Here is a 13,403-nt window from a genome sequence, read left to right on the forward strand (position 1 = left end):
TCTTCCACTATAATGTACTCTCCACTGCATTCAAACGTCATTGGAGCATGGTATAAAACAGGGGCCTTATTGCCAGTAACCCATGCAGGAGAAAGGTGCTAAGACATAAATTCAGAGCATTCAGTTTTGACGTTCTGTGCAATGTCACTAAAATAAATAATTTAATAAATATAACTAAAAGCTTGTTGGAGAAAGCCTTACACTGCGCACTCAGCACAGTTGAGGGGTGGTGTAGTGTGATTAAGAACTTGTCAGCAGTCGGCTGTAGTAGTTACCACTCTCTCTGCTCCCTCTTGTCCACCCCCATCACACACTTCAGGCCACTTTTTGCTTTTGCTGAGTTGTTTTCCAGCCAGATCAGCTCCCTGGTCTGGTGAACCACATGGTGACGCAAGCCCTTGTTGCAGCACAGCTCAGGGGAAGCTGCGGCCATGTGCCAGGCTGAGCTGGGTGCCGGCAATGGCTTCAGCTGCGTTAGATAGTGCCGCTGCTGGCTGTGGCTTAAGAAGCTGCCTGTACTTGGGGACCCTATGCAGCACCAGCGCTTCCCCACAGCCACCCAACTATATGCTGTTTAACTGTTAGCACATGCCCTGGCGCAGTCTATAGCGACAGGTACACCAGAAAATGGAAGGCATCATGGGCTGGTGTGAAGGAAGCCATGCCTGCTGGAACAGGGAAGCAAGGCAGTGTAGCCATTTGGGCACAAGCTGTGCCACGCTACTCACCATCAGAGAACATTTTATTCACTAATACTGGTGTAGGCAGAGTGGTTGGGGTTAGCAAAGCAGACTGTGCTTTACCTCAGCTTTTGCCTACAAACAGCTGTTGCAGAATTGCTTGTGACCGGTTTATTTTCAGAGGTCCTGAGGGTCTTGCAAGTGCTGGGTGCAAGAACTATACACTAATAAATAAATATGAGTGTTGTCATTGTCTGCAGTGGGGTCAAGATAAAACTTTTTTTCCTAAATGGAGAGTTCATCTCTCTAGATCAGCCTTCCAAAATCAGAATTCCTTCTATTTGTAGTTAATTTTAGCTAATATTTCATTAATTATTCTTAAAAATTTATCATCGGCGGCCCTTTTGTCATTCCTATTTACCAGTGAAGTCCCTTCTTCAGTGCAAAAGTGACACCATGTCTTAGACATTACTGAGAACTTTGAAATATAAGTTTCTGGTGCAAGTAATTTTTATGGAAAAAAAGAGCAAAAAATGCTTGGAAGACTTCTTATATCATGATTAAGACCTATTTTATTCTAAGCCCTGTATCTCAAGCACAGATTGAGTGAATCATCTAAAATTTGGATAAATCATTATCCGCTCAGCACAGGCTGCACATGCAAAATGTGAAGCAAAAAGAATCTTTTTTGTGTTTTTAAAAGGGAAGGGGAAGGGGCCAAAATCAAGCTTATAAAGGAAAATAAATCTCAGCCTTAATTACAGAGAGGCTATTTTTTCCCTACAATACTAGAAAAATGATTTCAGCTAGCACAGCTTGATTAGATGCAAAAGCCCCTATTCTGATCTAGGGGGGTAAAAACACACAATACACATGTTGAAAGTTGGGCATAAACTGTAAATATACTCCAAGCTGGTGATTGCATTGTTTTGTGGTATGCCTAGCTGTGATTTGATTGATAATACACAGAGCTCTGTACAGTAAGCATAAATTACAGAACATCTGCAGAAAACAGATCCTCAGGCAGAGAAAGTGTAAAATATGATGTCTGTTGGCTGTCTTGTTTGAGCTGCACATCATTCCTCCGCACTCACAGACTTTCCCAGTCATACTGGGGTTAATAATTAATACTAGAGGTACCATATTATTAGATAATGTAATCTTAATAGCAACTGTTATTATTAAGGTTTGCACATTGCAGCTCATGCGCTGCTGTTTTTCAACCAGAAAACATCTGGACTTGAGAAATATCTCACAATGTATGCACGCCTGTAATACAGCGAGGAGGGCTGCTGTATGTTGGAACAGGAGATGAAATCTTTAAAAGCTTCAGAGGTGAAATGCTTCTTGACATGACTGTTATGGTGTTAATTTGCAGTGCAGGAATTTTTTTCAAAACAGCCAGTAATAGGCATGTGTCAGAAGAAATGACCGGTCTGTGCGGGGACTGCTATCAGCAATTCTGTTGCTGCCCCTCATCCCCCCTCCAAACACACCCGCCTCCCCATCAGCCCTCTAGGGAAGGCAGGAGCCACGCACCCACAGGAACAGCAGGTTCCCAAGTGAATGTCAGGGACTGTCCATGTTTTCTTCAGTAATTACCTGGAGCCGAAGAGCCCAAAAGAGGTTTGATTCACCGTAACCCACCCCCATTGATGATGGGACCTCCAGAAACACAACTGACGGACGGTCCCACGTTCACTCACGAGCGAGAGGAGCCTGGCAAGAAGAGGTGCCCACACATCGTTTTGGGGAACTCTTCCCTGAAGAGCATTCTCCCCCATCAGCAGCAAAGCCCCCACACAGACGGCATCCCTAGTCTCCAGCACCTCTTTTGCTGTTGTTTTTTCCAGCAGGTTCCTGGGTATCTAGGAAGCCGCTTCTTTTTCAGGAAGTTGCAAAACAGAATGAGCAACTATTGCGTTATCTCATGATCTGTAAAAATCTCACCACATAAAGCACTACCGGCTGCTCCAGTTCCTAACGTTGAAACAAAAATAAAAACCTCACAGCTGTCCTTCAAAGAAATTCAAACCAGAGAAGGAAGGGCTGAAATGGTGTGACAACAGTATCAAAAATTATGTTCACCCACTCACACTACAGCACACTTGGGACTGTTGCAGCAAGCAGGCTTGGGACTCCTTCCAGGTCGCTCACTCCTCTCCCATTAGCACTGAAAAGTACAAAACATTTCTGAAGAGGTCAAGAAAGTGTGAAGACTTTCCCAAAACCAATAGAGCTCATTTTCTTTTCTTTCCCTCTTTGTTTCATTTTAATCCCTGTTCCCCGCCCAGCTCGAAGAACATCGTGCCGAGCAGAAAAAGCTCAAATACCTGCAGAAGAGGCAGGCCCAGATCACCAAGGAGAAGGACCAGCTGCAGAGCGAGCACAGCCGAGCCATCCTCGCCCGCAGCAAGCTCGAGAGCCTGTGCCGGGAGCTCCAGAGGCACAATAAAAACCTCAAGGTGAGTGGTGGCCTTATCAAGGTACCCAGCAGTGGGGGGGAAGACAATGCTGATGCCTTCCTCATCTTGCTCTAGTGCCAAATAAAAGAGACATTTGCATCTGCACGCGTAATATATAATTATATATACGGTCTAGTCTTGAGGCCTGTTTACACCAAGACCCCTTTATTCCTCGTTTGGAAATATCCAAGCCCTTTTGGACATTGAGTTTGCCCACATTAGCTGTAAGCCCTCCTTGCGTTATCAGGGAGCTCAGCGCAGAGAAAACCAGTGGTGCTAACAGACCAGGTCCCTGAGACTGCAGATGCAAATGCATGTGCATGGACAGAATAATAGGAACACCAGCTTTGCTCCAGGGGACTCACGGCAGGCTGGTGGGTGTTTTCATGTAATTTGAGCACTCGGGCATTTTCAAGTGATCTGTGAGGGTTAGTCAATCAGGGCATTTGCCTCAAGACATCAAACCTCAAGACAGGAAGAATGCCAACACTGTTTGTGGAAGTCATTTGGATTACGAGAATCAGTTCAAAAAGGAAATTTTCAGGAGTGTCAAAAAGCTGGGATCCATATGCCGTGTCTGCCTATTGCTTGGTGCATCACGCCATTCAGATGTGAAATTTATAATATGATTATGCTTCTTGAAAAATTTTTAGATTCAAGATGTATATTTCTGTTGTGATCTTCCTTTTTTTCCGAGCACGTTAGTGATGGTGGTGTTATTATTATACAAAAGCCTCTGCTTTGATCTATTCAAAATCCTTCTTTATGGGGATATACTTATGTATAGAATTACACATATGAATTGTCAGCAGCAAGAATTTCACCTGATATAACCTCTATTAACTGTAACAGATTTTCATTCAATTCCACCAGCTCAGGAGCGGGCCTTCAGGGTCTAGCTCTGACTTTCATTGTATGTTGGTGTTGTGGTTTAACCCCAGCCAGCAACTAAGCACCACGCAGCCGCTCCCCGCTCCCCCCTCCCAGTGGGATGGGGAGGAGGATCGGGAAAAAAAGTAAAACTCGTGGGTTGAGATAAGAACAGTTTAATAACTAAAGTAAAATAAAATATAATACTCACTAAGAACAATAATTGTAATGAAAAGGAATATAACAAAAAAAAAAAAGAGAAATAACACCCAAGAAAAGACAAGTGATGCACAATGCAATTGCTCACCACCCGCTGACCAATGCCCGAGCAGCGATTTGCCCCTCCCGGCCAACTCCCCCCTGTTTATATACTGAGCATGACGTTCCATGGTATGGAATATCCCTTTGGCTAGTTCGGGTCAGCTGCCCTGGCTGTGCTCCCTCCCAGCTTCTTGCACACCTGCTTGCTGGCAGAGCATGGGAGACTGAAAAATCCTTAATTTAGGATAAGCGCTACTTAGCAACAGCTATAACATCAGCGTGTTGTCAATGTTATTCTCACACTAAATCCAAAACACAGGACTGTACCAGCTACTAAGAAGAAAATTAACTCTATCCCAGCCGAAACCAGGACAGTTGGTAAGAATATAGGTGGGAGGGGGAATGGCCACATATACACTCAAACTGTGCACTAGTAGAAGGACAAAAGCAGTTTAACAGACTGGGAAACTATCTTCTAGGAAAACTAGAAGCAAATCTCTGTGTGCTCAGTTATAGCAGTGCAAAACTGGTAGTGCCAATTAAATCTGTGCCTGTCATTTGTACCAGACCTAAGCTATACCTTGATATTGATCCACACTGATTTACCAGACCATCTTTGGGCAAAATCTTTCAACAGAAATACAAGCCAATTTTAAAGTGATTTAAGAGTACAGTGTACAGTGCTTTGCATAGACTTAACTGAGATTTCTAAAACAAACAAATCATATCAGTGGAACAAATCAGTGGAAACTGCCATATAGAGAAAAACTAATTATATTTGAAAAACATTTTTGGAACAGGTTTTGTTGAATTCCTCACACGATTTCCCAGCTACCATATGCTTATTAATCTCACTACTAGAGAGCATGTCTTCCTTTCTGTTTGCATATAAATACTTCATTACACATTTCATCTTTACATTTAGGAAAGTCTCTTTCCAACATCTTTCCACTTGTTGGACTGTTTTAGTTTGGGATTAGGTCCCCTAAATAAACCTATCAATTTCAGACTCAGTTCTGATTTTTGTCCTATACCTATGCCAGGTGAGCCAGGAAAGGTACCTGAGCTGATCTTGTAGTACGAAGAAGTGTTCAAATTCTGGCCACTTCTTTCTAAGAATTTGGAGACCTTTTAAGAAACTCAGAATACTAGCTTTCCTCCGGTTCCTGTGCTTTCAGTGTAAAAAAACCCGAAGTTAAATAAGACAGTAAGACAAAAATACACTTGCAGAATGAATGAGGATTAAATTAATAAACAAAGACATTCAATATCTTTATCCGTTTTTGTCTCTCTAAGAATTTTAACATAATTCTTGGAATATTTGCCTTTAAGCTTTAGCTCCTGGAGATCTGTGAATCTCCAGAATCTCATCTTCTGTTTATTTAAATGAGTGCAATTTTCTTTCACTTATGACTGTACTGAGAGGGCCCAAAACAGGAGAATCCATCAAATGTTATTTTTAAAATCTCCTGCTTAAGTAATTTTTATTTTGGTTTTGGCAGGACAGAGAAGCTGATTCATAATTTTTTAGCACTTGGGATTAGCACTTCTGATTATGTTCCAAAGCGTGGAAAATAAAAACTGTAGGAGATTGTGTCATTTCAATAGCAAAGGAGAAACCTGGCCTGTCCAGATCACGAACCTCCTCTGACTTGCCATGTGGTACATTATATGCACATCACGTCATGTAAATGTCATCTTCACTCATCTGGTGTGTGGAATTCCCATTAACTGGAGATCGGTGCAGCCAAGTGGTGATGAATATGCAATGCGGAGCTGTGCTGAAAATCCACAGGGCAGATCAGAGAAGAAAAATTTCTGGTTAGTGTTGGATACTGGCCTCAAAATCTGACTTACTTACAGTCCAGCTATTCAGATTATTTCCTTGCAGTTACACTTGACAGCAGAAAACAGATGTTTAATTCTCCCTCCAAGAAAAGCGGAATAAATGTTCATGAAATAGCAGAATGCGTTCCCACTGCAATAGAGAGTAGCTCTGCTAAGAACAACAGCAACTCATTTCTCTGCATGGTGTTCGTGTCCTGCCAATTGTCTGACAGTTTGGTGGCTACTTAGCATCCTGTAGTGGCATGAACATCTCAGGTCCCTTGTCCTTCCTGCTACCGGGCATTAAGCAATGACTTTCATACAAATGTCACAAAAGTCAACAGCTTCGATTATGGGCTCAGCTCCAAACTGGCTCAGACCGTGGTGCCTGGGAATGGAGAGGACGGTTCATTGAAAATTAGGAGTCTGCGCTCATATCGTCTCGGCTGATATGACTTCAGCAGACCAGCAGTCTTCCTGAGTTGCCCCAGAGAGGCATGAGGACCACAGACAATCCTGCCCTTCTATTTGCAAATTATGTCACATTCCAGTGATAAATCCCAAACTGCAAAATATCCTTGTCTTAATTTTACAAGGTTTTATTCAATACATTCTTACATTTTTAGCAGTAAAACACGAGAGTGATAGCAGTATTGCAGTAGGACACAAGAATGTAGCTTTGATAGGGTAGATACGGAGCACAAAGATTAAGAAAGGGAAGAGGAAAGGGAACAATAGTTTATGGCTGAACTTTAGTCTTCCACAACTGGAAATCTAAAAAGAATTTACAATGCTTTATTTTTCTCACTAAAACTGAACGCTTAATTTAAAACTATTAAAAGAATAAGCACAGAGTGAAGTGGCTGACAAGGCCAAGCGTGGCTTGCATGTTATGAATTCACCATAATGATGCTGAAAAGTCACCACCCCAAACACCCTCTGCTCTGCTCCCTACAACCAAGCGAGCCAGGAGCTCTGGACTCCACACAGCTACTTCAGCTGCAACAGCAGTAACACAAAACAGAATTCAGTCTTCAAGCCTCCAATTTGGGGAAAACTTAAGGATCTTACTTTAAACTATGGGGTCTTGAGATGGGAAGGACTAAGGAACCTATTGGAAAAAAGTGCATTTTCTCAGGTTACAGGGACAGGTATAAGCAAAGAGCTGGGGTTGTAGCCTTGTGATAACAAAACCTGGGTGATACCAATGATTTGGGGTTTGCCAGACTGTGCTGCTCCAGGTGAGGTGGGTGAAGGGGAGCTGGCCCCACAGCCCCGGAGCAGAACTGGCAGGGACGCAGGGCTCTGCTGGTGGCACCATGGCCATCCAGCTCCCTCCCTGGCTCCAGTGCAGATGCAGCCTCAGCCATAGGCTTTTACAGCTAGTAAAGGCTCAGGTTTAAAGCAGACACCTCCAAAGACCCATCACTATTCCCATGGTATTATCAGTAGCACCCAGAAGCCTCTGAGATTGAAATTGTATTACCTTAGGGACCGGGCATCAGCCTACCATCAGCTGGGCACCGGCAGCATCGCAGCCAGCTCCAAGGCACAGCAGCGCACTGAGGCACAGAGGGGTTTGTTCCTTGGTGCAGGGAAGAGGCAATGCCTGCAGGTCTCTGCACAGTGCCGTAGCCACACAGTCGCATTTCTGCTCAGCCGTCTCCTCTCACCCACACCCACCCTTAATCTGTAACTGGGATCTCAAGGATTTAACAAATCACTGCCATTTTATGAGAGACTCTGAGGATCTCTCTGGCACGCACCCCAGCCCCCCCCCCAAGCAAGCATCCTCCTCAAATATCTTTTTCGCCAAACCAGAAGAGGTCAAGAGAAATACTGTGCCCTGCAACTAAATGCTTCCTGGCTCAGTGTCTTTAACCATGAATCTTTATATTGTCTCTGTGCTCTGTATAATTATTCTACCTCAGAAGAGAGGATGAGCAGGAAATAAGATCCTCTGAGTAACACATGCACGGTTTGTTTTTTTTTTACATTTGCATGATTGCTATTCTCAGGATGTCTCATTTCACCTTGTAACAGAACTGTTTGTTAGGTGTGACATACGCACAATCCACCAATTTTTTGTTTTATATTCAGCTGGATTTATTACTCCAGAGAGCTTTAAATCACAGCAGTGATGTGTTATAACACCATTTGGTCCACTGAAACAATGAAGTATTTTTGAGGAAGGATGTTTTGAAGCCATAGAAATAGGACTCCAGGCATGCAAGTTCAATTTCTCACTCTGACTTCTTGAAGTGAAAGCACCTGGTCACTTTTCTCCCTGCTCAGGGCTGCACCTATACAATGGAGAACTAAGAGGCATGAGCAGGTTTTTAAACAGTTTATTAGAGGTAAAATGGAGTTCTGGCTTGACCGAAACTATCTAGGAATTCAAGTTAAATTTGGCAAAGTTTTGAACAAAAACAAAAAGGATGACATTGTTTGTAAACATCCCCTTTCAAAAGAAAATTAAATGTTTCATTTTGGGAATGCTAAAGCGGTTGATTTAAAACACCTTCTGAGTAGCATTTTTAACTCTACTTTGGAACAGCATTTCTGTTTCAATATTGTACTAAAAAGAGTTAAACAAAAAGTAACTACAAACAGAACACAGCTCAATTTCTGGTCAAGCAAAATGTTTCAGGCTAAATCAAAATCATTCTCACCAATTTAAAAAAAATAATTAGAGAGCTTCCCTTTCATGTTGTTGCAAATTTTTCATGTGTCCAATTTCCAACCCAGGTACTGAACCAGGACCCCCCCAAGTCATTTGCCCAGCTCCATCTGAAATTCTTTCTTCCTCTGAGAGTCCTTCTGGGCTCACACTTTGTTTTACTCTGTGAGTACACACACATGTTCTTGTGTAAGCTGCAGAGCACAGCAGGACTTCACGGTGATTTCTGTGCACTACGGTATTATTAGCACTAATGGCTCCAATACTTTCCTCCTGTCATCCAAGGCGTTGTCATCTCTATCACTCCCCGGTCAGCAAAAGGACAAACGTCCCCTACCTTGAACAGCAGTTGTCCAAGATCAGGCTTGTGTTGTGCATGCTAAGTAGAAATTGGGTCATTTGGTGTTCATCTTACTTTAAGAGTAGAGCCTGAATCAACACCTTTTATGTCACATTTATGATATAAATTATACCTTATTAGAGTCAGCTAAGGCTTTATTCAAGTATATTTATAAAAAATATCCATATGCAGTGTTATCAGATTTTTATGTAAATGACTATGCTAGATGAAACCTTATTACAGTATGCCATTTGCATGCTATGGAGTGGGTTCTTAACGTGGTTCTGGCATGATTTGTAACTACAGCAGCTGTGGTCCTAGCCACTGTACGTCAGGATTACATTCCCCAGAAGGGCAGATTGCCCTGGAAGCAAATGAGTAGGGAGTAAAAATAGTCCATATTTCTGGTTCCAAAGCAATGAATCCAGATTCTTTCTGCATTGTCTTTTATATAAACAAATCCAAAACAGAATTTCAATAATTGGTAAAAAAAAAAAAACCACATCGATCTTTCTCCAGGCAAAATTCTGATTCTCTGCTTTGATTCTGTAAGAAACAGCCCACAAGCTTTCCTTGATTCCACTACCTAATAAATTAGTGCAAATGTTGATGTCAGTTAAAAAGTTAGGGAAGGAAAATTGAGGAATTGAGAGGGATTCTACAGAAAGTGATGGATTCCTCTTAAAAATGAAAATCCCAAAGACCATAAATTTGATATGAGGATTCCTAGTTAAAAGGAGGCATTTTAAAGGGTGATTTTTTAATTCAATCAAAAAGAATTTTGATAAAAGAGCTTTTGACTACTTCCACTAAATATCTTCTTCCAAAGCAAAAGCTGTGCTGCAGTATCATGAATCAAGACATGCCTGTATGTCCCCTTTTCCAGGCTTGCTTTGATCTGAAACTCTGCTCTACATTCATCTTCATAAATGCAAATTCTTAGTTCCCTAATTTTTTCAAGGCCACTATGTAATTTGCTGTGTAAATTTAGAATCATGCCTAATGCTGGAGCAGATGAAAGCAAGAAAATCTCCAAAGAGGAATGCAAACACGTATAATCCTTCAAAGGGAAGCCTTATGCTACTCTGAAACAGTATCTTTCTGGAACTGCTTATTATGCGTCTTTCTTACATGACTGCGTTCTCTCCCATTTAACAACAGGAGGAAACAATTCAGCGGGCACGGGAGGAAGATGAGAAGAGGAAAGAAATAACTAATCATTTCCAGGGCACGCTGAGTGAAATCCAGGCCCAGATCGAGCAGCAAAGCGAGAGGAACATGAAGCTCTGCCAGGAGAACACTGAGCTGGCAGAGAAGCTGAAAAGCATCATTGACCAGTATGAGCTGCGGGAAGAGGTGAGAGCAACGCCCTGGCTGCCCACAGGGACAGGCAGCAAACCCGGCTTCCCCAGGGGAAAGCAGAAAGCATTGCCAGCCTGTCCTCCCCGCTGGCTATCGTTCGGATGTCTCATGGAGGTAACGAGGGTAGCCCCCACCACGCTTTGCCGTCTGAGCGGGACCATGCATGCAGCAAGCCCACTGGACTCCACATGGCAAACTCTGCGGGCAAGGAGTTGTGTGGGCCAGCACCCTGCTGTGGCACCCACAGCAGCCTTGCTGTTGTGGGGAGAGGGGCTGAGGCACCCAAGCAGCCCGGTGTGCCAGCTGCCTGCTAATCTGTCCTCCGCCCCCCTCACAGCTCCCCGAAATGCCCGGGGACCTCCCCCAACACCCCTTTCCTGCTTCCCCCCAAGTCCCCACCGAGCACCTCCCAGCTCCCGTCTTTTTGGACAGCCTGCTCTGCTGGTGACGCCAAATATACTTTTGTTCCCTCCAGACACAGGTTGCTGAGAAGGGCTCTTATGTAAATGCTTTGACCCTTCCCCAGAAGCAGAAAATTAAGAAGACAGATAAAGGAGGCCCTTTGCATTGGAACAGATTCTTCTTTGCAGGCACAATGCTCACCATAAGATCTAGCAGATAATAGACAGATGGGAAATTATTCTTTCTGTAAACATTAGAGTTGGTCAGAAAATTTTGACACAAAAAAACCCCTCCAGTAAAAGCCCAAACTATCATTTTTTTTAATTTTATGACGAACGCTAACAAATATCACAATGGGTCTTTTTATGGTTTCTAAAGACATTTACTGTGAGCCTCGGTGCAATCAGACAACATTATCATACTGAATAAAACATAAGTAATCTGTCCTTACAATCTGGAATGCCTGATACAATACATGCATTTCCAAATCTGTTGCATCATGTATGAAGTCTTATGCTGAATGACAGAAATGTACGTTCCTGTCTTGCGGTTTCTATGAGAAGAAAATGTAAAGCAGAGGGACGCGCTCAGAATATTTGCTCCTGTGAATTTTACCTAAATGAATCAAGAGTGAAAAGGGCTATCAGCAACATTTACCTCCTGAAGGTCACCATGGAGCCAGACATTTTACAGGCCAGAGGAGGCCTCTGGTTCATCTAGTCAGATCTCTTCCGCATCCCCACTTATGTACTTTCACCCAGGCTCTCAAGCCCGCGTTGTGCATGTGTGGCCAGAGCAAAGGGGATTTACGGAGCTTGTATTTAGAGAGAGGACAGCATGAGCTGTACACGTGCTCCCAAGTACTGCAGGTGCAATGTGTCTTTACACACTTATCCACACAGTGACTTAGATCCACTGGCCACTTAACAGCTCAAAAAAGGTGTGTCCCCTGCATATTTATTATTGATGAGCAATTATTTAATCTTCAGTTATATTGGATTATGCTGATGACTTCATACGTAGACCATAGAACTGGCAAAGATGTTAAGGCTTTTTTTTTTTTCCCCTACAATAAATCAAAATAGATAATGTAAACAAGTTTCCCTTCCCATGCAAATTCTGGCACAGTTTGTTCTTATCAGTGCTGTAGCTTTTTAGTAATTGCAATAGGCTGGGAGTCTTCCTGTTTTGCAATATTTTTGTCTTATGAGTGTTCCAGTGGATAGCTGTACATGCATGAGCATGAAGGTCTGTGTACATAATTAAACCTGCACATTCAGCGGAATTTATTTTCTTACAGCACCTTGATAAAATATTTAAGCACAGAGAACTTCAACAGAAACTGGTGGATGCCAAGTTGGAGCAGTCTCAGGAAATGATGAAGGAAGCAGAGGAGCGACATCAGAAAGAAAAGGAATACGTACCTATCCTTCTAATCTGTCTGTCTTGTATCTAACTTTAGGCCAAAACAAGCCCTGCATGCTATTTCACTAATATATTGGTTCTTCAGGTCCGAGCTGGCATACGGTAGCAGAGATGTTTTTATTGCTACTGTCAATGCTCAGTGTAAAGGAGCAGCCTCCGAAAGGCTCCTTTCATTGGCATTTACAGTTTTTGAAGCAAACTGCAGAGCAGTAGGTTAGAGCACAGACTGCTCTAGCTAACTCACCTTAACACTACACAGTTGATTCATCGTGACATTGGGTCAGGTGATGCTATTAGTTTTCAAACAGCTCTGATATTTGATATTCCATCTCCCCACATGGTAAATGAGCACATTTAAACAATCGGAGAGGAGAACAAGAACATGGGATTGAAGTGAGATGGCTGAAGGCCGGTATCCCCCCAGGCTCTGAGCCTCCCCAGATGTCCTCCTGTGGGTCCGGTTTTACCAGCGGAGGAGGCCACAGGAGCTGCTTGCTGTGACAGAGCCTCCCCTTCTCTTTTGCAGAGGTTCCCTTCCCCACATTGGTCTGCCAGTGCCTCTTTCAGGCAGGAAGGGTCTGGGTCCGTTTAGCAGCCTCGTCTGCTGTTCCTCCCAACCTGGCGGAGGGGACACCTCTAGCAGGGGGACAGGGAAGAGCAGCTCCAGGCAGGATGTCCCCCACAGGAACAGCTGGGACAGGAGGAGGGCACCCTTCCCTAGTCTCACACAGTTTGCAACTCAATCAGACCAAAATTAATTTTCTCAGGCTGCCTGGAATTTTCACAGCCATCCTAACATCTACAAAGGATTGGAGTTCAACACTGACATCTAGTCCCTCTTCTCAGCAGTGGCAGCAGCTGAGGCTCCTCGGGGGGAGCGACAGGCTCTCATCGGCTGGAAGAAAGCTTTAGTTCTCACCAGTCCTCCAGCTAACTCAGGAGCAGTATGAGAGCGCTCTAAAGAGAGGATATTTATCCCCTCCCCATGTCTGGAAAGAGATACATTAGCACAAGCATGGCCAAAGTATCATAAAACATGGATGAAAACGTGGGGCTCTAAGCCCTGTGGATAGAGCACAAGGGAAACACAG

At 43.4% G+C, this 13,403-nt stretch overlaps 1 protein-coding gene across 1 annotated transcript in view; it reads left to right on the forward strand.

The window, feature by feature from the left end:
* TXLNB (taxilin beta) overlaps nucleotides 1–13,403 on the forward strand; it is a 34,827-nt gene that overhangs the window by 8,518 nt on the left and 12,906 nt on the right. The window contains exons 4-6 of the mRNA XM_050894306.1: nucleotides 2,975–3,145; nucleotides 10,285–10,479; nucleotides 12,188–12,307. Coding sequence (XP_050750263.1) covers nucleotides 2,975–3,145; nucleotides 10,285–10,479; nucleotides 12,188–12,307 — 486 coding nt within the window. The remainder of the gene's footprint in view (nucleotides 1–2,974; nucleotides 3,146–10,284; nucleotides 10,480–12,187; nucleotides 12,308–13,403) is intronic.

Source organism: Gymnogyps californianus, chromosome 3, assembly GCF_018139145.2.
Source record: "Gymnogyps californianus isolate 813 chromosome 3, ASM1813914v2, whole genome shotgun sequence".
Taxonomy (NCBI): domain Eukaryota; kingdom Metazoa; phylum Chordata; class Aves; order Accipitriformes; family Cathartidae; genus Gymnogyps; species Gymnogyps californianus.